We start from the raw sequence: 26,628 nt of genomic DNA on the forward strand, positions 1-26,628 counted from the left end.
GGGAACATGAAGCTGCCACTCTTGGTGTTTATTGTATATCTGCTGTGGTTGAAAGATTGTCACTGTGCACCCACTTGGAAGGACAAAACTGCATTCAGTGGTAACCTGAAGAGTATGTTTGCTTTCTTTATCTGAGCTGTGTCCTGTTGGTATGTCTTGCTGGCATTTACAGTGATTTATGGTTGAGAGATAACTGTATTCATTATGGCCCTCTAGTTTCCTGGTAAAACGTTCTCTAGGCACTGAGATCCAATATATGTGATGCCAAACATCTGGATAAAAATAGAAAATTCCAATCGAATATCTGAGAATGTTCACATATCCAGATGTTTGCTATCAAGTAGATAAAACTTGCCAACTTTTTGACTGCATTTTTTTGGTATCATCCAGATGTTTGGTTTCATCTAGGCACAGTTTTAATGAACAGTGAAATACTTTTCCAGCATTTAAAAAATGTAAACAAAGTAATCTGTGCAATTATTCTTAAACAGTGAAAGAATGGATTATGATTCCATTGAATCTGGTTGCTCCGTGATCATTAACTGGTGACCTTTGCTTGATGATATATGATTTGGGTACTTAACACTTAAAAAAATAAATTGGCTGAACTGTAGCCAATTTGGGGTCTATAATTAAATTCAGAGGCATGAATAAGCTCCTCAGAAAGCGAGCAGGGCAATTGTAAAGAAAGGATGACAATGAATTTTATAGCCACCAAAGGCTTATTAAAGGAGTGTAGGAGATGTCTGTTAGGTTATTAAGGAATCCTGCCTTATACAAGATACTTTCTGAGTCTGATGCCTCCTTGGAAGGTAATAGAAGCTGAGAAGAGGAATCTGTTCACTCTGTTTGAGGTCCCCGGTTGAGCATACAATATAAATGTTTACGAAGAAAATTCGAAATTATCTCTGATATAAACACACCTGGGTCTTAAGTGAAAGAAAAAAAAATTGGATAAATGAAAACAGTCCCCAAGGAAAATGACAAGATTGAGGTTAAATTACCTCTGACCTGTTTAGGAGTTCAGAACTGAAGAACAGAAGTTATTCTCCACGGGGCAGCTGGAGCCATTGGCAGCTGACAGTTAATTCATTATGATCTACTTTCAGAGTTTGATGCACAAAAGAACAATTAAGCCTCTATTTAGGGGACATGAAAAATTGTTGAACTCATTGTTTTGTAAACAGATCAGATCTCAAACAAACAAACAAACAAACAAAAAACAAAACCTGCAACATGTCTTTTAGGTTTTTCTGAGGCTGGGGAGATAGATGCAGATGAGGAGGTGAGGAAAGCTTTGGTTGGTATTAAGCAGATGAAAATCATGATGGAAAGAAGAGGGGAGGAACACACCAATCTCATGAAAACCCTGAAGAAGTGCAGAGCGGAAAAGCAGGTACAGTCATTGAAAATAATATCTGTCCTTAAACATATCTGGACCATAAATATTGTACTTAGGAGTGCAATTGATGAATTACTTATTTTCCCTGAAAATAGATTTTTCTGGATAGCAGCCTTTATTGGAGAAAATGTTTGAAGGAAATTTTAGATTTCCTCAAAGAACATATTCTTTGTAGAATAGGCCTTTGCGAGGTCTGGATTGGACCCCAAACCCAGGAATTTGGTGGGGCATGGGTTCATCTCTGGAAAGTGTTGCTTTCTCAAAATGCTTCATTTTGCTCAGTCTCTTCTGAGTTAGAATATTGAGTCAAAAGTGTTTGGGGAGTTTTGGCCAGATCAAAACTTTGGTCTCCAAAGTATTTTGATCTCACATCCCTATTACTAAAACCTTCATCATTCAGTCCTAAATCATATTAATTTATTAACAAATTATAGATGTGAACTGCAAACATTATCTAATATCTCAAGTTGCAAAATATACTTAGCTCATCATTAGCTAGGGTGTGGATGTAAGTGTCCATATTTCAAATAATCTTCTTGATATTTTGAAAAAATTTTAGCCAATTTGCCAGATCTGATTAGATCATATTTTTACTTTGACATATGGCCAATAAAGAGCTCATAATGAAGAAATGTCAGCACTGACATTTGCTTTCTGTCCATTTGAGCTTAAATTATGTATTTTTAAAATCTGCCTTTTTTTTTTTTTTTTTTTTGCAATAATCTTTTTTTAAGACTCCTGTCCATTTTGTGAGGGCTGGTTTTGTTAAAACTAGATAATACTATCTTTCGAACCACCTAACTGTGTCCACTTAAACCGCGATTTGTTGCAAGCGGCTGTAAGTGAAGAAGACCGAGGCACTACTGTGGAAGCTTCTGGAACTGGGACCGCCAGCTCATCCCTAGGGTCTGCATAGACATTTGCACGTGCAGTTGTCTGACATCAGCACCTCAGAAGGGCTTATTAAATAATACAATAGCCTAACCTATTTCCTAATAAAAATAAATACAAATAGAAGTTCAAATATTTCCTTCCTGTACCCTGGCTGAATGTGCACCCCAGTTGGGGGTCACCAAATCTAGACAGCTGCTTGGGCTCTTTTTGCTTCTTCAAGTCCATGAAGCAATTGGAGCAGGAATGTCTGACAGGTTGACTCCAAAGCTGTGTGCTGGCCTGTCCCCAGACTGGTTGACGTGGCCGCCGTCCCTATCTCCCTGCATCAGGCAGAGGTCCTGGCAAGGAAAGAAGTGCCTGCCCAGCAGCTGCAAACCCTCCTCCTTTTTTGACAGCAATCAAAAGAAAAGATTTGGAGGAAATAAAAAACAGCTCCTCCTCCAGAAAATGTGGAAGCCCCTTGAGTGAGGCTCTTTCCTGGTAGACCAGTGAGTGTGGCCTCCTGGGAATAACAGGCCCTGTAGAAAACGCATATCACACAAATCCTTCGAACATCTGGGTAAACCGTTACTTTTATTTTACAGTTTGAGATGTTAATTAAAGCATTAACCCCACACTGTACTGAATAAAGGCGAGTATGGTCAGCAGGCTTTGTGCATTCAGGGACCGGGCTTTCTGTTTTTCTCACTTTCTTGAGCCTCCTGGCAAGCCAAGGACACAGTATTGTGAAAAGAATTCTCCAGTGAGGGCGGGTCAAGTCAGCAAATGTTGGTTTCAATTCTGACTCAGTTCTAGTAGAATTTTTATTATTTCTTAAAAACCTACTTGTTGTGTAAACATTCAGTGAACTATACACTTAAGGTTTAGGGACTCAATTTAAAAATTAATTTTTGAAAATCTGTGTAACCCCAAATACACCCCCCTTGCCCTCTGCAATTACTTTAAATCTAGAATAAAGGTCAGTTTAGACAAATTATGAATTGGCAGATATGGTATTGGTGCCCCAGTCTCCCAGTGCTGACCATCACCCACCCTCTGCTGACCCAGCATCACTCCGTCCACCTTCCCTGTTAATATGTAGTGGAAGCATCTGAAACTTACTAAAGTGAAACCCTAGAGCAGCTTAGTGATTTGTCCCACACACCAGGTTTCTATGGTATTTTGATTAGCTTTAAACTACAGGGATATAGTTCTAAGTATGGAATCTGTCAACGTGTGGGCTATTTCAGGGGAAATGGAAGGAATAGATGGGACAGTCCTAAACAAGAGATCTACTTCATCCATGGCAACATTTCAGGACCAAAATTTGGTAGTTTGCTTGTTTATCTCATTTAATACAAAACCCCTAGGTGGTAGATTTTATTGCTATTCCTATTTGTTAACGAGGAGATGGAGGCTTAGAGATGTTGAGCAATTTGCCCAAGAGCACACAGCAACCACAGTTTGGAACAAGACATTTTGAAATTTATGGTTTATGGCGGCAATGAGCAGAATATTTAAAATTGGGACTGACAGAAAATCTGGGGGGGAGGGGGTTGTATTGCTGGCTGCTATGGTGAGGCAACTTTCTTGAGAAGATGTAGGATTCCAGATTTATTCTGCAGTGCCCAGGGAGACTCGAACGGGGCTGGGGCGCGCCGACTCTGTGCAAAGAGGTCAGCTGCCAAGTCCGAGCAGGGCGGAGGGGACGCGGGAGGGCCTGCCGGTAGGGGTGATTCTTTGAGTTTCATCTGCCAGGAAAGGGTGATTTCTTTTTCTTTTCCTTTCGGTAAAAAATGAATGAAGATTGGTTTTAAATACAGAAACGTTTCTCCCTCATGCAATTTTCCTTTCAGGGACGCTCATTGACCGCTGAGGCTGTGGTCTTAGGGAGGGTCCCTTAGGTCCCCGGGCTCCCCCTAACAACCTCTCGGGCAGGGAGAGAGCGTGTCCTCAGAAGGCTGCCCTGGCAGGGGAGCCGAGGGTCCGGGGAGGCGCAGGAGGAAAGCCCCTCCGCCAGGGCTTCAGCCTGGGGCCTCCGGGGCAGGCCCGGGGTTGGCGCCTGCTGGGCTCGCCGGAGCCGCGTTCGGCAAAGTAAAACAGGGCACCACAAGAGGGCGCACTCGGAACGTGGACATGAAGGACGAGGACGCTCAAAACAGTCTCGCTGCAAATCGCAAAGGAAACCCACGGGAAATTTTGATTTGAGATAACAGGAATTGGGCTTTCATGCAATGCTTAAGAATCTACAGAAGTTAAAGGCAGCCTAAATCAAAGAAATAGGTGCCAGCTCTGTAAGCCTTAAAATCCACCTTCCACACCCACACTGAATAGATGTGAAGACAAAGTAGACGTATTGCAGTCCTTACCTCAGAGGAGGGACCAACTCTTCACGGTTGTTTCACCTACACCTAGTCTAGTGTTGGTTTCATAGCAGGCACTCAATTAATACGTAATGAACGGATAAATGAGCACAGTCTTCAATAGAGACCCATCAGTGCTATTTTCTTCATGAAACAGAAAGCCTTGGAGTAGATTTGTCAGCTGCGAGGGGCTTAATGGAGAAAGGCTGAAGGAATAACTTAAAATACACACATTTAAAAAAAAATGAAATCAGCTAAGGTACACATAGAATCACGAAACAGAAATTTAACGTTTGTTTCTACTCCTTGATTAGGAGGCACTGCAACTCATGAATGAAGTTCAAGAACATCTGGAGGAGGAAGAACGGCTGTGCCAGGTGGCTCTGAAAGATTCCTGGGATCAGTGCAAGTCCTGCCTGGAAAGTAACTGCATGAGATTTTATACAACCTGCCAACCTAGTTGGTCCTCTGTAAAAAATACGGTAAGATAAAAATACAGCTCAAGATTTCAGAGTTCTTAAGGTACCTACTTTTGGTGGACTTAAAAAAACTTAATTTATATTCCTGCTTATTATAGAGATGCCTGATTTGATATTGGCCTTTTGCAATTTAGAATCTAACGTTCGTGCTTATGCACCATCTTCTGAGTAAAACAGTTTATAAGTTAGACTGTCCATTCAGTGTTTAGCCTGTCTTTGTATCTCTCCTATGCCTCTTTCTGCCTTGTGTTTATTTGTGAACACGTCCCCACTAGAATGTAAGCTCTTTGACAGCAGGGACCATGTCTTATTTGTCTTCATTTGAGCATTGAAGTTATCCAATAAATGTTTGTTGAATTGCATTCTGAATAATCTTATTATAGTCTCTGATTTCACTCTGTTTTAATTTTTTTCCCCTGGAGGCCAAACATTTGAAGACATTTTCTGCCTTCTTCATCTTTCCTTCGATGTGCCTGCATCTTGGGTGCAGTGTGCACGCACATGTGCATATTTGCACGCCCGCACTTGCACACCCTCCTTCGCCCTATATGTGTATGTCTTATAGGACTGGCATAGCTTCTTTCTTGTCCTTTCACCCATCATCTGGGCATCGGGGATCACAGAGAGTGGTGACCTGCATAGACTGAGCTCTGCTCCACAAAAGCTCCAATTCTATTGGCCTAAATTTCTCTTCCCCTTCAAGAAGTGAGCTGAATATGAAATTGAGTGAAATTTCCCTTTCAGCATTAGAGCATGCACTAATTAGAGTATGCTCCTGTCTTGGCAGTGCCGTATCCAATTACAAAGGAAGCAACCCCTAAGATAATTAATGTGCCAAGTTAATTTGCCTCCACTGTTAATTGCATCTGCTCTATTTTTATAGCCACTGTCACTCTAATACATGGGAATATGGTAGAAAGGGCATGACTGGAAGTCAGGAGATTTGGGGGCTGACTGTATACCCAACTGTACAACTGAATTGTGTGACCATATGAAAATTTCTTGGGGCTTTCAAGTTTTGTTTTTGTAGATGGAGTCAGACAAACAAGCTGGCAGAGGGAGAGGCAGACAATCTACCCAGATTTTTTTTTTCTGAGAAAGGCACAAATCCTCTAAGTATTCTTGTAGAATTCTTTGAACAGCACTGGAATACATGGATGCTTAATAGTCAGTGTGTTCCACTGGAACACTCAAGACTGCCATATTGCTGTCTTATCAGGGCAACTATGTTCTGGCCTGGACTCAGGTGTCACATAGATGAAGCAGAGCATGGAATGACTGACAGAAAATCTTATTGCACTGAGTGATACCCGAAATCCTACAATTAGAGCTTCATTCCTTCAGCTGTAGTCAAGGAGGGCTTTGATTACTGCCAATATATAACCATTCCTAAAAAGGGTAACCTATTAAGCTGCATCAGACAGCTGCAGCTTAGTGTGAATGTGCTGATCTTTTCTTTTGACTAGTTTATGAGGAGAGAAGGAGTAGAATATGAAAACACTAATGGCATTTCACTGGGAAAAAAAAAAAAAAAGAACCAAGACAGAGGTGAATGACAAGAACCTTCTTTACAGTTTCTGTACAATCTCCACAGTGTCTAAAGGCCATGGCTTGCCAACTGCCACCAGTACATCAGGCTTTGGCTTGTCAATATTCTGAATTTTGTCATTTAGGCCACCCATGGGCAAACATAAACCAGAAGGAACCCCAGAGCTTATTTCCTAAAGTCAAAATCAAAGTCAGCTATAAGACTGTTAGTAAGTTATCTTAAAATTAAGCAGATTTTCCTAACTTGCTCAGAATTGCCCTTGATTTGGAATGACTACCATAAGTTGACTTCAAAATTTGCGGAAAGAAATGGCTCAGAAAGAAAGTAAACTTATTTCTTTTCTGTCCCCCACCCCACCCACAGATCGAACAGTTTTTCAGGAAGATGTATCAGTTTTTGTTTCCTTTCCATGAAGACAAAGAAAAAGATTTCCCTGTTGGTGAAAAGCCCATTGAAGAGGATGCACAGCTGGCCCAAATAGAGGATGTGTTCAGCCAGCTGACTGTGGATGTGCACTCTCTATTTAACAGTAGTTTTAACATCTTCAAATGGATGCAGCAAGAATTTGATCAGGCATTTCAATCATATTTCTTGTCAGATGCAGACTTAATTGAACCTTATGTTTTTCCAGCTGTATCTAAAGGGCCAACGGAAACAGCAGATCTTCTGCAAAGTTGGGACCTTCCTTACTTCTTCCAGCTGTTTTGTAATTTCAGTCTCTCTGTTTATGAAAGTGTCAGTGAGTTAATTACTGAGACGCTGAATGCAATAGAGGATTCACCAAAACATGACAAAGGCAAGTATTAAAAGATTATTTTTACTTAGATGTCTAACTAAAGTCAAGTTTGGTTCCACTTAAGAAACAGTAGACATTTCTGAGCCATTGTACGATGTTTCTTAGAATGCAACTTTTGGTTACTCAGTTTCAGAGCCTCTTAATGAAGCTTTGACATCTGCCAAACATCACCCCTGTCCCATCAAGGTTGAGAGCTCTGTAGTGCTGTTCTCTCTTTTTGGAGCAAATTTTCAAAGGTAAAAGAAAAATATGCTTATAAATGAGAAAATGAAAGAAAGAAAGAGGAAAAAAAAGCTCTCTTCTGCTTGAACACTATGGAATTTCTTTGAAGTCAGTCCAGGATCCCCAACTCTCAGTTTGTGAAGAAGCTCATGACCCCCTCTGAATCCCTACTACAAATCCTCAAATCATGAAAACTATAAAAGATGCTCATCAACAAACCCAGAACTATGAACATAGAAAGGGAAGCAGCATTGCCTTTTACCAATATCAGTCATGCCCCACAATATTCCATGTCGGAAAAATTTTTCTGCTTTATGTTTTAAGGCCTAGGGAGATGAGGTTATCTTCTCTGGGCTTCTATGGAGGGGCTAGGACACAACAGTTCAGAAATGAGAGTTGCTGCATGGGCCAAGTGTAGGATCTGCATTTTCTTGGATATATTTCTGATTGGCTACTAGGTCAATTCAAAAGGTCCTTCCCTCGGAGATGAAAAATAAAATGGGCTCCTTCTAGCCGACTATTTCCAATCATATAAGCTGTAGCTGGCAACATCTAAATCAAATTCTCAGAAGGGCCATGACATAACATAACTGGGTCTGTTAGGAGGGGATCCCTTCACAAGCATCAGAAACTGAAGCCAGGAAACGATGGGTAACATCCTTCCCGCCCCATTGCTACCCAAGCAGAAAACAGCCATCGTGGCTGGAATTGGTGCTGGATTCCAGTTCAGAGTCTGGTGGACTCTTCTTGCAATCAAGTGTTTTTTCTGCTTTCAATTCTAAGTTTCCAAAATTCACTAAGTATTCAGGAGGAGCGTCAGGGCAGTAGGCGAAATATATCAATATTGGGGGTGCTATCAAATAATTTTTGCCTGATCTTTAATATAGATATCAATTATCTTGGCATCATATTTTGAATATGTTTCTTAGAATGCAATGCCCTCCCCTTGCCCTGTCTTTTACATTATCTAGCAACCTTGCACAGAACTAGTAGTGATTCAGACCCAGTGCCCAAACACTGCATCTGCCTTCCACTCCACTGACTCAGAACAGCACCTGTCTGCCTCCAGTTCCTTCTTTTTCCCACCCCCAGGACCAGCCCCTACTCTCAGCTGGCTCACACACCCCCTCCCCACACTCCACAGCACCCCCTTCACCTCAGTTGATAACCAGGATATCCAGGTCCCTGTAAATGCAACAGTTAAAAATAAAAACAACCAACCACGAAGGCCCATGTTACATCACTATACTCTTCTTTCTCTAGTACCCCTACCCTAACCAGATACACCCTAAAAGCAAGCACAACAGAGGAGACATTCTCTTCCTTGATGAGCAGATGTGGGCTATTTGGAAGGCCATTTTTTAAGAATAGTCAGCTAGGGGCTGTAAGGTATTTGTGTGTGGTTTCCATGCACTTTTCTGGACAGGCGGCCGGCCAGCGAGGAAGACATCTGTTGACCCTAGAAAATCTGTCAAGTTGAGTAGACATTTTCAGGTTTGTCCCCTGTGGTTGGCAGAATAATGCCCCCCTAAAAATATCCCATCCTAATCCCCAGAATCAGTGACTATGTTTGATGACATGGTAAGGAGGAATTGAGGTCACAGATGGAACTAATGTTGCTCATCCACTGACCTTAAAATGGGGAGATGATACTGGACCATCCAGGTGGGCCCAGTGTGGTGACAGGGCCCTTAAAAGTGGAAGAGGGAGGCAGACAAGAACCAGTAGAGACGGCCGCGTGAGAAGGACTCAGCACTATCTGCTGGCTTTGAAGATCGAAGAAGGGGACATGAGCCAAGGAACGTGGGCAGCCTCTAGAAGTTGGAAAAAGCAGGAAAATTCTCCCCTCCAGCTTCCAGAAAGGAATGTAGCCCTGCTGGCACCCTGATTTCAGTCCAGTGAGACCCACATCAGACTTCTGTAAGATAACAAATGTGCATTGTTTTAAGCCACTAGGCTTGTGATAGTTTGTTATAGCAGCCATAAAAAGCTAATATGTACTCTTTCTAATTTAGGGCCAACATTTACTCAGTGTGTGCTGTGTCCCTGGTGATCTTCACAGCAGTCATCCTAAGAGGCAAAATAAAAAAATAGCTAAAACTGAATAAGAAACACCATGAAAAGGAGAGAAGACATAATAAAAATTCTAAACTAGGTGTTTAATATTATTTTTAATTTTATTGAGTATTTTATTTTATCAAGATTTCATTTTAGTCTCCATAAGGAAGAATTTCTTTACTCCCTTTCTAGACCTAAGTTTCTGAATCTGTTGAGAAAATAAAATAGCTCTTGCAGTTGACCTCATGGCTCATAAATCCCTGGAAAGAATAGATGAGAACATGTTCTGTAAAACCGTGTGGTATGGTAGCTCCATATAGCCCTGGGTGCCCGGAGATCTGAGTTCTAATCCTGCCTCAGGGAGTGTGTGCTGACCTTCGTGTTCCCTTGGTGGGGAAACAAGAGCAGGTGGGGAGAGTAATGGCTTCTGTCAGCTGTGGACTGGAAGTAGTTGCCTGGAAGGATTCTGAGGTTCTGTCCTGGTGAGACTGAAGTGGGGTGATAGATTATAGCCAGGGGTGCAGAATAGAGAACTAGTCCTGAGGACCTGAAATTTGCCATCCCCAAGCTATGTACTAGATTAGTCTGGATCCTGGAGATAAAATGATGATTATGACACAGTGAATCAGTCCAGAGAAAGGAAAACAGACAGTTACATACATTACTATATCATAAGTGAAATGATAGAGGAAGGTGCAGAAGAATTACAAAATTAAAATGACATCCCAAGGGGCTCAGAGCCCAATGGGGAAGATAAGTAAACAAACGCTGCCTAACACAGGGGCAGGTTCTACAGTAGAACTCCTCACTGGGGGTCTGGGGGCGCAGAAAGAGGAGCCACTAATTTTACTGGGCAGGGTCCAGGAAAGCAGATGGGAGGAAATTACTTTCTATCTAACAAAGGAGATAGTTGTCTTACATGCCACATCATCTAGCAAATGCCCCATCGGTTTTTTAAACAATGAACTTTACAATTTATTTTAACATAAAATGCCTCTTTATTAAATGTTGAGGATTTAAGACAATGGAAAATTATCAGATTATAAATTAATGATTTTTCCTAATGTGAAACATTCAACTGGGAACTGACAATTTTCTGTTGGCTAGACTTCTCTTTAGCATCAACGTTTTTATAGAGATTTATTAGTTCTTCCAAAAAAAAGTTTCTTGAAAGTAGATCTGCTTTAGGTGTTTTCCTAAATCTTTGATCTACTGTTCATAACATTTTACACATACACATACACATGTGCATTCACACATACACACACACAGAAAGCAGTAAGAATAATGACAAAATAAATACCTACCACTCCGTTTAAGAAACAGAATAAAATATTCTAAAATATACCATATATACTATATTTGGAGTGCCAATATACTTCCCAATTATAGCTTAAAAAATTAAAATAATTATTTCTAAGAGAGCTAGCCAAAGAATAGAGTGGCTCATAATCCCCTATTTAGTTTACCTCATTGACTTAAAAAATAATAATAAAAGTAAGACACATACTAAGTTTAAAGTAATTCAAATATATAAAGGAGGAAAATATGCAGAAGCTCTCCTCTCAAGTACCTCTTCTAAAAGATAGTTACTATTAATAATTTCTCATGATTCCTTCTAAAGTATCTAAAATAAAATTACTTGCATTGACCTTTGTGTGTGTGTATGTGTGTGTGTGCTACTGATAAATTGCTAGTGATGAGACTGTTGGATTAAAGGGCATGTGTAATTTTTAATAGTTGTCTTACCAAATGGTTGTACCAATATGTTTGAATATAGGAAAACCCTTTTCCCTTTTGAAAGCACTAGTAAGAAATTGGGCATTGAATCCACTTTGTTAGAATATGAATTTTAATGGTACTGATGTGTGAATTGTGTTCCCCCAGACCCTGACCACGGAGGCCCGAGTTCAAAGACGTTGCCTGTGCAGCACGGAGGGCTGTGTGCAGGACTCGGCCAGGATGTGTCGGGATGCCTCAAATTTCATGAAAGATGCCAAAAATGTCAGGATTACCTATGGGAAAGTAAGTATTTTCCTAGAGTTCCAACGGTATCCTGGTTAGAGTTGAAAACTCAATTTTATGAGCATCGTGGATCTGCTTGTTTTCCTTCAAGCACATGTTTGCCTGCACATTTCCATGGGGATGCTCAGTGCAGTTTATGATCCTCTGTTATTCCAAAACATGTCTGCTCACCTTTTCACTTTCTTCAATGTCTTCATTGTTCCTGGGAATATTTTTATGGTCAAAGACCAAAGAAACACTAATATGTGAGAAAGGGAAGAATAAAGAACAAATTTGGGAAATCTTTCCTTTTTACTGTGAAGAAAAGGAAAACCCACCAATCTTCCTATTGTGTGCAATAGGAAGTGAGATATTTTTGTGAAAGTGGCATTGACTTGCAAGTTGTTAGATAAAAACTAATCAGGATGTAACTATGGACAGAGGCTCTCCCCCTCCCAAATTTAGCCGAGTGCCCCCCTCCTCTCTGTCATCCCCTCCCGTTTCCCTGCCCCCCTCCCCATCTCCCTGTTTTTCCCCTAACTTTCCTTTTCTCACCCCCTGTCCAATTCCTGGGCTTCTGCCTTTTTCTTGGCCAGAGCCCCAAGGAAAGGAAATTCAAAAAGCAAGGTCAAATGCCTGGAATAGAAGGTTGGAGAATACAGTGAGAACAATGTGAATCATCCTCTCAGTAAATGGTCCTGCCACATTAGCTTGTGACTTTGGGCCCCTCAACTGCACGGTACAGGCTTCAGGTGAGCGATTGGTAAATAAAGGAACTGAGAGATTTCTGAGTTCTAACTCAATTATTCTGTGAAACATGTTTCAGAAAAGGTCAGATGATAATTTATTAGTTGCAAAACAATAGCCCTTGGGCTTTTAACTTCCCTCAAAGTGAAGAAAAGTGGGAGTGTTTTCAGCTACAGAAGGAGCAAAGAGCACACCCTCTAACAGTGAGCACTTTGCAACAAATTTAGCTGGCTAGAGAAAAGGGAGAATAGAATTATGATTTTTATCAAGGTTATATAGAAAGCATATTGGCTTTTAAAGTATCATTAAATATACCATAATACTCACTGTTCCAGTTTGCTAGAGCTGCCGTTATGCAAAATACAAGAGATGGATTGGCTTTTATAAAGGGGATTCATTAGTTAAAAAATAAGGCCATAAAAATGTCCAAACTAAGGCATCAACATGGGGATACCTTCACTGAAGAAAGGCCGACGGCATCTGGAACACCTCCGCCAGCTGGGAAGGCACGTGGCTGGCATCTGCTGGTCCTTTGCTCCCGGGTTCTGGTTTCAAAATGGCTTTCTCCAAAATGTCTCTGGGTTTTGTCTCTCTTAGCTTTTCTCTCTCTCGTCTCCTGTGCATCCTTGCTTGGGCTTCTGTCTCTCTTAGTTTCTCTCGCTCAGCTCCTCTGCTTCTTTGCTTATTCTCCCAGGGTGTTTCTCTCTAAGCATCTGGGGATCCTCTCTTAGCTTCTCCAGGGCAAACTCTGGGCCTCATCTCTTAGCTTAGCATCTCCAAATGTTTTTCTGTCTGCATCTCCAAGTGTCTACAAGTGTCTGGGTCTATGTTGGCTCTCAGCTTCTCTTGGGGGCAAACTCTGGATTATGTATTTTAGCTTCTCTTCAAAATGTCTCTCTCAGCTTCTCTGAGCTTCTCTCCGTGAGCTCTCTTGAAGTACTCCAGTAAACTAATCACTATATGGGTGGGGTCACATCTCCATGGAAATTATCTAATCAAAAGGTCTCACCTACAGTTGGGTGGGTCACATCTCCATGGAAACAAAATAATGAAACATCCCACCCTAACTAAAAGACTAATAAGTCTGCCCCAACAAGATTGCATTAAAGAACATGACTTTTGTGGGGAACATAATAGATTCAAACCAACACACTCTCAGTGGTTACCTTTGAGTTGTAGAATTCAGGATTTAAAAAAATATTTCTTGTATTATCCATATCCATATATATATATATATATTTTTCACCGCAAACATATATTTATAACAATAAAAATATATTATTTATTGGACACCTCTAAAATTTAAAGTTGACTTTTTATATACTATTTACTTTATCATCTTGCCTCAAGAAACCTGTGCTTTACAGATTAATACTTTCTATAAATCACCTAGATCTTTACATTGTGAGAATTAAAGCATGGCAGGAGATATGAATGCCTATATGTGTCACAACTCAAAACGAGTGAAGTTCTCATTCTAAATTTTTTTGTTCACAGACTCTATTTTTAGATCAATATTTGGATGGTTAATAAACCTTTGTAGAGTCAATAGCATTCCCTTTCTCCTTTTGTGTAAACCTCACTGGCCTGGGCTCTTATTTCCTAATTTTCAGGTGGGCTGGGGTTGAGAGGAGGTATAGAGCACCTGAGCTACAGGATAAGAGCAAGACCCTGCTCTACCCGAGCAACCCAAAATCTTTCAGACGAAAATCAGTTTCAGCACAGCAGATGTGGGGTCGTGCTTTCCAATTTTATAAAATGCCGCCCCTGATCCTCCTGCTCTTTGCTGACCTCTTCGCCTTCATTCCCTGCCCTCTTTGTCCTATCTTCTTGGTCTTCTCTCCACCTGCTTCCAAAAGCAGGGTATGTTGCAGAAATGAACCGTGTGCTTCTCCACATCATTCTCCAGCCAAAGTTTATTTCCATGGACATATCTTCCCCACCTTAGAACATATATTAGAAAATTCAGACACCTAGAATCTGTTGTGGTAGGAAAGGTTTTGGAAAGCATTGTCCTAAGTAGCTTTGTATATAAGTTGGATTACCTGGAGCAGATGGGGAGTTTTCTTATTTCTCATAGATTACAAACCAGGTGACTCTCTGAGCTTCGGTTTTGTCATTTGGAAAATGGGAATAATCTATCTTCTTCATACAGGCCATTTAAGGATTACATAAAATCGACAAAGTAGCCATGATTCTCAGTATTCAAGTCGCAGTTACAAGGTTGCATACAGAAACATAAGTTTTTATAACAGAAATATATATACTAATAAACTCACCACTTACAAAACACCCCACTATGAGTTGAGTCTCACGCAAACAGCCTGTCTATGTATCACTAACATCTACTTAATTCCACCCCGTTTAAGGCTTTGATGAATAATCTCTTCCTAGTTGTCAAAAGTTGTCAAACACAAGATAATGCAGTATAAAGGCGTATAAAGGCAGGTAAAATATAAAGGAAAGCATGTCCTAATGTGCTCCCACACAGTTGAAGACTTTTATTATAAAATGAATTTTATTATAAATATATAAAAATAACATAATAAAAACTAAGTAGATAAAGAAATAATACATTACCAAAAGAGATGGAGACCACACTGTGCCCCTTCCAGATCACATTCCCTTTATCCCCTCAAAAGGAAACTAATATTTTGAATTTGGTATTTCCATGCATTTCTTCAAACTTTTATCATATATATGTGTATTGTCATATACATGTCATATATCTTGAAGTATATATAAGATATACAACACATAATGCTTTACATGTTTTTAACCTTTTATATTGTCAAAGTATAATTTTTTAAGTTTAAAAATAGGACCCATACAAATATAAAATTAGCACATGTCAAATCTTAATTTAACTTATTGAGGGTGTTAAGGCTGGCTCAAAGGAGTTTAGGAGAGACTGAAGTATTTATAGTCAAGAATAGACATAATGCTGAAATAGGATTGTAAAATTAGATACAAAACCAATTAATGTACTAAAGAACAATAAAACTGTGACTTTTGTGTATCTTTTCTACCAGACCAAAATAATTTACACTCTACTGGACAAAAACCATTTGCAACTTTTCAATCTATAATTTGCATGTAACTTCATAGGGTCTGGCCCTAATTAACACTAAATAGTAAATGCAACAATGCATCATTTCCCTAGAAAAGTGAATCGTCCTTGGGGAAGTCTCTTAGTCAATTCTTAGTATGACAGTGAAAGGACATGCAATCATTCTTTCACCTTACTTCCCAATTTTGGATAAATTTTCCTAACAATATAAACATTATTGCTTATGTTTTCTTTTGAAACTTGGTTTTGTCACTCAGTATAGTTTGTGAGATTTAGCCATGGGAATAGGTGCTGTTCCAGTTCATTAATTTACTACTGTATATTAGCTCATGTAGACATATCAAAATTTTTTTATCCATTCTCCAGCTGAAGTACATTTAAGTTGTTTCCAATCTTCTACTATTATAAACAACTTTTGTACATTTTAACAGGTTATAATTGTCCTTTAAGTCAACATTTGATTCATCCTTTGTTCTAAGACTAAGTATAAAGCTATAATTATACCCTCAGATTGGATGAATGTAAGATGAATAAAATAATTTTTATTTTCCAAAACATCACAAATCATTTTTTTTCACTATTTACTGTAAATTTTTGGCCCCTATTTAAAGTGGTTTCACTATAAATAGCTCTTTTCCTCTTGTCCCGTACCAGTTAGCCATGAATAACAAGAAACTTCTGTCTCCAGCCCAGTGTCTGTTACATAAGAGCAAAATGACCATATAATTAACAATCTGGATCTCTTTTGAAAGCGATGGAGGCACAATTAATAATTATTCCAGAACAGTAGACATAAACTAGGAACTCTCATAGGCAAAGGGGCCATATGTGGGTAGACTGGGGACTGAAAAAAAAAAAAAAAAAAAAAAAAAGGCCACAATATTTTGCAGCTCCTTCTATCAAGATGTGGGGTCTGTTTTTCCAACCCTTGAATCTGGGCTTGGCCGTGGGACTTGCTTTAGGCAAAGGCACATGGGTACATGTGGCCCAGTGGAGAGTTGAAATGTTCTTGTGCGTGAGGGCTCGACCTCTCTTGCTGGGAACTTGCCACCACATGTGACCACGCCCAGGCTAGCCTCCTGGAACTGAGAGGCCCTGGCCATCGCTGCGGAGGCCCCAAAAAGGAATGAGGCCAGGCTGGACCGTGCAGCCCCATCTAAGCTGGCTCAGACATGAGAATCACCCAACCAACCCACAAAAACATGAGAAATAATAAATATTTGCAATGGTTTAGAATGTAGACTGTAGGGGACCTAGCAATAGATTGCAATTAGCGAAGGGGGAACGATAACCTAATAAGAACAGATAAGTTATCGTGGGTAAATTTAACGTTCTGGGAATGCTCAGGAATGACTATGGTTTGTTAATTTCTGGTGGCTGTGGTAGGAACAAGTTCACAGAAATGTTGCTATCTTAGGTTATAGTCTGTATATTTTCTTGGGGTAGAGTAGGAACATGTTGGAAGTAATGTAGTTATTTTAGGTTAGTTGTTTTTTCTTATTCCCTTGTTTTGGTTTGTTTGAAATGTTTTTTTTTTTTTTTATTGTATGTTTCTTTTTAATTTTTTGATATAGTTAATAGTTAATTTAAAAAAAAATGCCTTGAAGACATAATGCTGAGCAAAATAAGCCAGGCACAAAAAGAGAAATATTATATGCTACCACTAATGTGAACTTTGAAAAATGTAAAACAAATGGTTTATAATGTAGAATGTAGGGGAACTAGCAGTAGAGAGCAATTAAGGAAGGGGGAACAATAATCCAAGAAGAACAGATAAGCTATTTAACGTTCTGGGGATGCCCAGAAATGACTATGGTCTGTTAATTTCTGATGGATGTAGTAGGAACAAGTTCACTGAAATGTTGCTATATTATGTAACTTTCTTGGGGTAAAGTAGGAACATGTTGGAAGTTAAGCAGTTATCTCAGGTTAGTTGTCTTTTTCTTACTCCCTTGTTATGGTCTCTTTGAAATGTTCTTTTATTGTATGTTTGTTTTCTTTTTAACTTTTTTTTTCATACAGTTGATTTAAAAAAGAAGGGAAAGTTAAAAAAAAAAAAAAAAAAGAAAAAAGACAAACAAGGAAAAAAAAAAAGATGTAGTGCCCCCTTGAGGAGCCTGTGGAGAATGCAGGGGTATTCGCCTACCCCACCTCCATGGTTGCTAACATGACCACAGACATAGGGGACTGGTGGTTTGATGGGTTGAGCCCTCTACCATAAGTTTTACCCTTGGGAAGACGGTTGCTGCAAAGGAGAGGCTAGGCCTCCCTATATTTGTGCCTAAGAGTCTCCTCCTGAATGCCTCTTTGTTGCTCAGATGTGGCCCTCTCTCTCTGGCTAAGCCAACTTGAAAGGTGAAATCACTGCCCTCCCCTCTACGTGGGACCAGACACCCAGGGAAGTGAATCTCCCTGGCAACGTGGAATATGACTCCCGGAGAGGAATGTAGACCCGGCATCGTGGGATGGAGAACATCTTCTTGACCAAAAGGGGGATGTGAAAGGAAATGAAATAAGCTTCAGTGGCAGAGAGATTCCAAAACGAGCCGAGAGATCACTCTGGTGGGCACTCTTACGCACACTTTAGACAACCTTTTTTAGGTTCTAAAGAATTGGGGTAGCTGGTGGTGGATACCTGAAACTATTAAACTACAACCCAGAACCCATGAATCTCGAAGACAGTTGTATAAAAATGTAGCTTATGAGGGGTGACAATGGGATTGGGAATGCCATAAGGACCACACTTGCCTTTGTCTAGTTTATGGATGGATGTGTAGAAAAGTAGGGGAAGGAAACAAACAGACAAAGGTACCCAGTGTTCTTTTTTACTTCAATTGCTCTTTTGCACTCTAATTATTATTCTTGTTATTTTTGTGTGTGTACTAATGAAGGTGTCAGGGATTGATTTAGGTGATGAATGTACAACTATGTAATGGTACTGTAAACAATCGAAAGTACGATTTGTTTTGTATGACTGCGTGGTATGTGAATATATCTCAATAAAATGATGATTAAAAAAAAAAAATGAAAAAAATCTGCAGAGCCCCCCCCCCCCCCCGAGAAGCTGGGGGAAAATGCAGGGGTGTTGGACTTCCCCACCTGGATTGTTGCTAACGCGCTCACAAACATTGGGGACTGGTGGTTTGGTGTGCCGAACCCTCTGTCACAGTACTTGCCCTTGGGAAGCCTGCTACTGCAAAGGAGAGACTAGGCCTGCCTGTAATTGTGCCTAAGAGCCTCCTCCCAAATGCCTCTTTGTTGCTCAGATGTGGCCCTCTCTCTCTAGCTAAGCCAACTTGGCAGGTGAACTCACTGTCCTCCCCGCTACGTGGGATCAGACACCCAAGGGAGTAAATCTCCCTGGCAACGTAGAATGTGACTCCCGGGGAGGAATCTAGACCTGACATCATGGGATGGAGAACATCTTCTTGACCAAAAAGGGGATGTGAAAGGAAATGAAATAAAGTTTCAGTGACTGAGACACTCCAAATGGATTCGAGAAGTCACTCTGGTGGGCACTCTTACACACAATATAGATAACTCTTCTTAGGTTTTAATGAACTGGAATAGCTAGTAGTAAATACCTGAAACTATCAAACTACAACCCAATAGCCTTGAATCTTGAAGATACTTGTATAAAAATGTAGCTTATGAGGGGTGACAATGTGATTGTGAAAGCCTTGTGGATCACACTCCCCTTTATCCAGTGTATGGATGGATGAGTAGAAAAACAGGAGCAAAAAAACTAAAGGAAAAATAGGGCAGGGGGCACAATTTGGGGGTTCTTTTTTTGCTCTTATTTTTTTATTCTTACTTTCATTTTTTCTGGTACAAGGAAAATATAAAAAAAATAGAACAGGGTGATGAATGAACAACTAAAATAAATAAAAAATTGCTGTTTGTTACGCAGCAAAAGCTAATTGATACATATGTTCACACTATATAAGAGGCGCCCACCAAATGTGAGTTTTCTTGCTTCCTTCTCTTGAAAACATTCATTCTTATGTCCATGTGGCACCTAAAAATTGCCTTAAAGATCTATGGATCCAAGTGATCACATGATTGTAATTTTTATTAACAGTGTTATTGAGAGATAATTCACTTACCCATAAGGTTTTCAAAAATATACAATTCAGTCTTTTTCAGTATATTCATAAAGTTGTATAACCATCACCACTAATTCCATAACATTTTCTTTCTCCCCCAAAGAAATTCTATACCTACTAGCTGTCTTTTCCCACCCCCTCACCCCCTCCCATCCCCCAGCCCTCACCCCTCTACCTTCTGGCCACAAGTCCTGACTACTAATCTAGTTTCTGTCACTAGATTTGCCTGTGCCAGAAATTTCATATAAATCAAATCATATGCTACATGTTCCCTTGTGACTGGCTCCTTTCATTCCGCATAATGTTTTCAGGATTCATCCATGTTGTTGCAGATCAAAACTTTATTCCTTTTTGTGGCTGAATAATATTCCATTATATGGATATGCCATATTTTGTTTTCCATTCATCAGCTGAAGGGCATTTGCATTGTTTCTACTTGTTAGCTATTTTGAATAATGTTGCTGTGAACATTTTTGTAAAAGTTTTTGTGTGGACATTATGTTTTCAGTTCTCTCTAGGAGTGGAATTGCTGGGTCATATGGATAACTCTACATTTAATATTTTGAGGAAATGACAAATTCTATTCCAAAGTGGCTTCATCATTTTACATTCCCCCCAGCAATGGATGAGGGTTCCATTTATTCCACATTCTTGTTGACACTTATTATTGTCCATTGCTTTTATTGTGGACATCTTAGTGGGTGTGAAGTGGTATCTCATTGTGCTATTGGTTTGCATTTCCCAAATGGCTAAGGATGTTGAACATCATTTCATGTGCTTATAGTCCACTTGTGTATCTTCTTTGGAGAAATGCTTATTCAAATTCTTTGACCATTTTAAAATTGATTATTTGTCTTTTTATTGTTGGGTTCTGAGAGTTTTTTATATACTCTAGATACTAGACTCTTAGCATATATCTGATTTCCAAATACTTTATCCCATTCTGTGTGTTATCTTTTCACTTTCTTGATGATTCCTTTGTAGCACAAACTTTTTAGATGTTGATGAAGTTTAATTTATCTATTTCTTCTTTTGTTGCTTGTGCTCTCGGTGTCACATCTAAGAAACTATTGCCTAACCCAACGTATGAAGATTTATGCCTATATTTTCTTCTAAGAGTTTTATAGTTTTAGCTTTTACATTTAGGACTCTGATCCATTTTTAGTTAATTTTTACATATTGTGTGAGGTAGGAATTTAACTTTTTTCTTTTGCATGTGGATATCCCATTCTCCCAGCGCCATTTACTGAGAAGAATATTCTTTCTCCATATAATTGTCTTGGCACTCTAGTTAAAAATCCATTGACTGCAAATGCAAGAATATTTTTCTGGACTCTCAATTCTATTCCAGTGATCAGTGTTTCTATATGTATCCCATTACCACACTGTTTTCATTATTGTGGCTTCTTCCAACTTTGTTCTTTGTTTTCAAAATCATTTCACCTATTCAGGATTCCTTGCATTTCCATATGAATTTGTCATTTTTTCAATAACGGCAGTGAATCTGTAGATCAATTTGGGGAGTGTATCAATTTCAACAATACAAAGTCTTTGAATCCATGAACATGGGATGCCTCTCCATTTATTTAGGTCTTCTTTAATTTCTTTCAGTGATGTTTTAAAAATTTTCAGTGTACAAGTCTTGCACTTGTCTTTCAAATTTATTACTAAGTATTTTATTCTTTGTGATATATTGATAGAATTGTTTTCCTAATTTCACTTTTGGATTTTCTCTATACAAGATCATGTCATCTATGAATAGAGATATTTTCAATTTTTCCTTTCTTATGTGATTGCATTTTGCATGAAGTTTCACTTTCCCCCTATTAAAAACAAAATCTTTATAAAACCACTCTAAAAATTAAAAACTCTTGAAGTTGCAGATGAATCCATTTCAAATAATATCTATCTCCTTTCAAATGAATACTCTATCTTGTTAACTGTGGTTCCCTTTTGTTTTCAAAATATTTACTGGAATCACTTTTCAAATGTTCACTTTTGCAAGTTTGTTTACTTGTGAGTACAAGTCTCTTCCTCTCTTGAGCATCTTCCCCAAATTTCTGTACAGGAATCTTATGTTTTACCTAGGCACCAAAAAGACCCAATCAACTGATATGTGAGGCCTGAGATGAGGTAGTTGCCTGACTGCTGGTTGGTGGATTCTTCTCCACCCCTTTCTTCCTGAATGCATTATATCTTCTTAAACGACAAAAGTCATAGTTCAGAAAATCCCAAGTCTGTGGTCCTTTTCTCTAAGAACAATATCTTAGGATCCCAGATGCCCTAATGCCAAGACACCTTGACAGGATGTGGCTAATCTTTATGCAGGGTCAGGCTATTTGTGGATCAGCACAGCCATGTATGTTCCTTTCACCCTGTTTCAGTTTAAACAGGCCGTTGAACAATAATAAACAGCTACAGAATCTTAGTGGCTTGTAACTGGAAACGTTTAGTTCCACTCTACTACATGTCAAATGAAGTTTGAGGATGATGGACTCTCCACAAGGAGCAAAACTAATTCCAGTGTTGGGGGCAGGGAGGTGGTAATTCATAAACTGTTCTTAAAGACTTCCAACCAGAAATGGAATACGTCACTTTGAAGGCAGTTGCCCTCAGCTTGAAGGAGGATCAGAAGCGCAGTCCTGATGTGTCCTAAAGGAGGAGAATCAGCATATCCGTGAAAAGCCCCAGTGAACTTCAGAGACAATAAAGAAAGGAGGAAGAGAAGGGAAAAGGGAAAGTAATATTTACAAAATTTCCTTGTACCTGGTCCCGAGATATGCATTTTATAGGGTTATTTCATTTACTCCCATTTTACCTAGTTGAAAACCCACTCAAAGTCAAAGGCTAAAAAAGTATAAGAACATACTTGTAAACCTACTTTTGCCTAACTCCAAGTACCATGGACCTTTTCCTTTACCACGTTTCTTTCTTCTTTGCTAGACTGCCCTGATGTACCTGAACTGCACACAAAATTAGATGAGGCCTTTGAATTGGTCAATGTGTCCAACCAGCAGTATGCCCAGATTCTCCAGATAACCCAACATCACTTAGAAGATACCACAGATCTGATGGAGCAGATGAGAGAGCAGTTTGGCTGGGTGTCTGAACTTGCAAACCAGATCCTTGAGACTGAGAACATCTTCAGTCCGATAAAGGTGAAATCTGAGAGCAGAGATAGAGGTTACATGTGCACACTTAGATTTTTCTGTTAATTTACTTTTAATTACATCTGAATTTCAAAGCAAGGCTCTAAGAGGATATTCATATTTTCATTTGTGATCATATTCAAGCCGACTTGTCTTAATGTAGGATGTCATCTTTAGAAAACAAGGAACTCTAGAAAGAAAAGCAATTTAAAATCAAGAAATGCCTAATTCTGCTTATAGTTTATAAACTATAACTGATAGAGGTAGCCTTTGAAGAAACCTGGCCAATGTTGTTTTTAAGAGAAAAAACTTTGTGATAAAGAACTTGAATTTAAAACATGACTTTGAAACTGACCAGCTGAGTAATCTTGGGAAAGCTCCTTAACCTTTCTAGGCCTCAGTTTTGCCACCTGTAAAATGGGAATATGACATTTACCTTAACCTGTCTGTCTGTAAAGCAATTAGTATAGGTTCTCATACCAAGCAAGAACTGTGTAAATTATAGCTGTCATTAGTTTTTTAACACAATAGGTTGTTGAGTTACCTTGAGAATTAAACAAATCTATAGACAAATCTTGACATAAAACACATGACCGTCTTAAGTTGCATCTATACCATGTCTCCCACATTCAAACTATAGCATCTTTTGCATAATATAAAGCAGTGAATTTCTTTCCTCATCACTCATAGATACCCACATGCACACACATGCATACACACACACATATTACATTAATATACAAACGTACCAGCCTAGTGCTTACTGAAGTTAGTATGGACATGTTCCTAGAAAGATCCGAATCCAAAAATCACTGGGTGGAGCAATTGAAAATGCAATACTCTGTGCAGTGGTGATGTTGGTGTCCTACCCAGATCCCTGGGAATCCCTTTGCTGGCTCCAGCCAGTACAGCTGCTAATGCTAACCCCTGCAACCCTCTCCAAAGGATTGTCCTTGGGGCAGGTTATGCTCCAGAGCTCCCAGCAGGCTCAGGCCGAGGCTACAGGTCACCTGAAACCATGTCCTTGCTTAGCTTCTCTGTCTTCTTTATCCTGCTTTCCTCAGACCCTTAAAGGTTTCACCAGAGAACATCCCTTAATAATTCATTTGGGCAGGAAATTCAGGCTCGGCTTCTGGGGAATCTGACCTGTGACATTCTGTAATCCAAAGTCTCACTCTTTTTCAAACTGCAAAGTTGTGGTCCCTGTGTGGTTTGAGAAATCCGTTTGGAGTCACAACCAGGACCTTGATTTTAAATTAAATAGAACAGGACAGATGAGAAGAGCAAATATTAGAGTGCGTGGCATATATTGTCATATACATATGTCATGGAACTTGTATTTCCATTGTGTGTATGTATATAGAATATGTATATGTACAGATGTACACATAGATACACATATACACACATACACATGTGTTCTGAGTCATGATGTCTAAGGTATTAGTTACTGTAGATCACAGTCAAAAGGTTTTGAAAGTCATTGTTCTAATTCCTGTTGAATCTCTGATTCTGTTACTCTAGAAGATTGCCCTAGGAGGGTAAAATAATTCAATATAGTTACCCATCCTCACCCATATATAACGCTGGTTTCCCGAGGAAAGATTCTTGCCCTGGAGAATTAAAAAAAAAAAACAAAAACAATTTTTAATTTAACAGCACTTTCAAAATTTGGAAAGGTACCACTATTATGCAATTATGATCCTTGTCAGTATTTTCCATTCTATGCATAGATTTGCTTCCATTGTAGTGTCATTAAGTATGCTAGCAGATTTATCTAAAATTCTTTATGATGAACACTGTCTTAGTTGGCCAGGGCTAGTGTAACCAAGTTCCACAGACTAGTTGGTGTAGACAACAGAAATTTACTGTCTCACAGTTTGGAGGCCAGAAATCTGAATCCAGTTTTCCCCAGGGTCGGGCTTGCTCTGCAACCTGCAAGGCCCTGTTGGTGGCCTGCAGCCTGTGATCTTCCTTGGCTTGTGGCACAACTCAGTCCCTGCCCCTGTCCAATGGCCATCTCCTTCTCTCTCTCTCTCTCTCTCTCTCTCTCTCTCTCTCTCTCTCTTACTCACTGTGTCTAAATTTTCTCTGCTTATAAGGACTGTTTACAAGACAGACTCAGTTATAAGGCCCTAATCCAGTTCAGCCTCATCATTAGTGTCATTAAAACTGATAACATCTTCCAAGATCCTATTTATAGATCAGTTCATGTGCCCAGGTCTTGGGGTTAGGACTTGAACATGACTTTGGGGGACACACAATTCAATCCATAACAATAACAAATGTACTTCTGTATAAAAGCATCCATATAAAATAAAATTGTAATTTCCCATTGTACATCTTTATCTTAACAATCATCGTTAAAGAGCACTTGCTATCTGTCAGGCAATGTTCAAAGAACTTTCTATATATCAGCTCATTTCATACCCTCAATAGCCCTATAAGGTAAATATTATTATTTCCTAATTTTTCAGATGAGGCACAAAGAGGTTACGTAAGTTTCCTAAAGTCAAAAAGTTAGGGAGTGGTAGAAATGGGAATCAAACTCAAGCAGTTTCTCCAGAATCGGTGGACATACATACTTTGTTAAACTGACGATAAAAGTTGTTTTTCTCAAAACAGCTCTTATTTCCTCATGGAAAGTGCAGAGCCCTAAAACAGCAAGAACAGAAGTGGAACCTTGTGTAAGAAACAGACAAATGCCAGCAGATGAAAAAAGTTATGGCCATTGGGTTGTGGTTACATGGATGTTTGCATTATAGTTATTTATTGAACTAGATGTAAATGCTTTATGTAATTTTCATGTGTGTTATATTCACAAAAAAAAAGAAAGGAAAAAGGTTGACTGTTCCTTTATAAACTAGAATTAAGAGATGACAGGTTTTATTTGGCCTCCTAATGTTTTGTATTTTTTTTGATAAGTTAACTTATTTGTAAAACTTTTCAAAATAGTTTTTTTTAAGATGACTTCAAAGTTGCATGTCCATCCAGTTTCATTTACATTATAAAAATCAAAGTATATACACAGGAATTCATTGAGAGTAACTGAAGTGCATTTCTGATGACTGGTTCTTACAAAAATCACACATGCAATCATAAATTGTAAATATCCTAGGAAAACTCAGTAGCAAACATGATACATCACATTAATATTTGTGGCAGAAGCCATTGTGCTCACCAAACATTCCATCTGCTTCCTCAAGTTTTCAAGCCTCCCTTGCAGTTAGGTGGTGACACCGGTAAGTTCTGGGCAATGAAATGTGAGCAGAAATGACCAAGGTTATTTCTAGATTGAGATAGTGAAAAGTCTGTGTGTGATTATTCATTCTTTTTCTTCATTGAGGGCCCAAAGAAAGCCATGCCTTCCGTACGACACAGCCATGAGATGATGGGGCCTCTGAACAACCAGGGTCTTAGGTGACTAAGTGATACAGAGCCTTGCAATGGATATACAACATGAGTGAGAGATACTTCTTTTTTGTTTTAGGAGGCCATTGGAATGTTGGGGCTAATTTGTTACTGTGGCACAATCTAGCCTATTCTGACAATGTAGTATTAAAACTAATCTTGAATGTGTGCTTGGATTTAGTAATTGTTGATTGTATAATCCTTCTTCTTTAGATAGTAAGTGTTCCTGAAGGAAACGTTTCCGATCGAGATAAAACGATGACAGACTTAAGCATTCTGCCTTCCCCTAATTCCACACTCAAGATTCCTCTTGAAGAAAGTGCTCAGAGTTCTAACTTCATTGACTATGTGGTGGCAAAAGCTCTAGAGCATTTTAAGGAACATTTTAAAACTTGGTAA

The 26,628-nt window shown here is 39.2% G+C and overlaps 1 protein-coding gene across 1 annotated transcript; it reads left to right on the forward strand.

Annotated features, from left to right (window-relative positions):
* Window positions 1-26,628, forward strand: CLUL1 (clusterin like 1). The gene is made up of 7 exons (XM_037806311.1): window positions 1-112; window positions 1,248-1,396; window positions 4,953-5,120; window positions 7,030-7,462; window positions 11,630-11,767; window positions 22,613-22,827; window positions 26,443-26,628. The coding sequence occupies exons 1-7, from the start codon at window positions 7-9 to the stop codon at window positions 26,626-26,628; spliced, it is 1,395 nt and encodes a 464-aa protein (XP_037662239.1). The 5' UTR covers window positions 1-6.

The sequence above is a fragment of the Choloepus didactylus genome, chromosome 16, assembly GCF_015220235.1.
Source record: "Choloepus didactylus isolate mChoDid1 chromosome 16, mChoDid1.pri, whole genome shotgun sequence".
Taxonomy (NCBI): Eukaryota; Metazoa; Chordata; class Mammalia; order Pilosa; family Megalonychidae; genus Choloepus; species Choloepus didactylus.

What these genes read in the sequence shown, in the direction of transcription:
- CLUL1 (XM_037806311.1), top strand. Translation starts at nt 7, where the DNA reads ATGAAGCTGCCACTCTTGGTGTTTATTGTATATCTGCTGTGGTTGAAA. An exon ending in AGTGCAGAGCGGAAAAGCAG is followed by an intron (nt 1,397 to 4,952) that starts GTACAGTCATTG and finishes CTCCTTGATTAG; the next exon opens with GAGGCACTGCAACTCATGAA. An exon ending in TTCACCAAAACATGACAAAG is followed by an intron (nt 7,463 to 11,629) that starts GCAAGTATTAAA and finishes GTGTTCCCCCAG; the next exon opens with ACCCTGACCACGGAGGCCCG.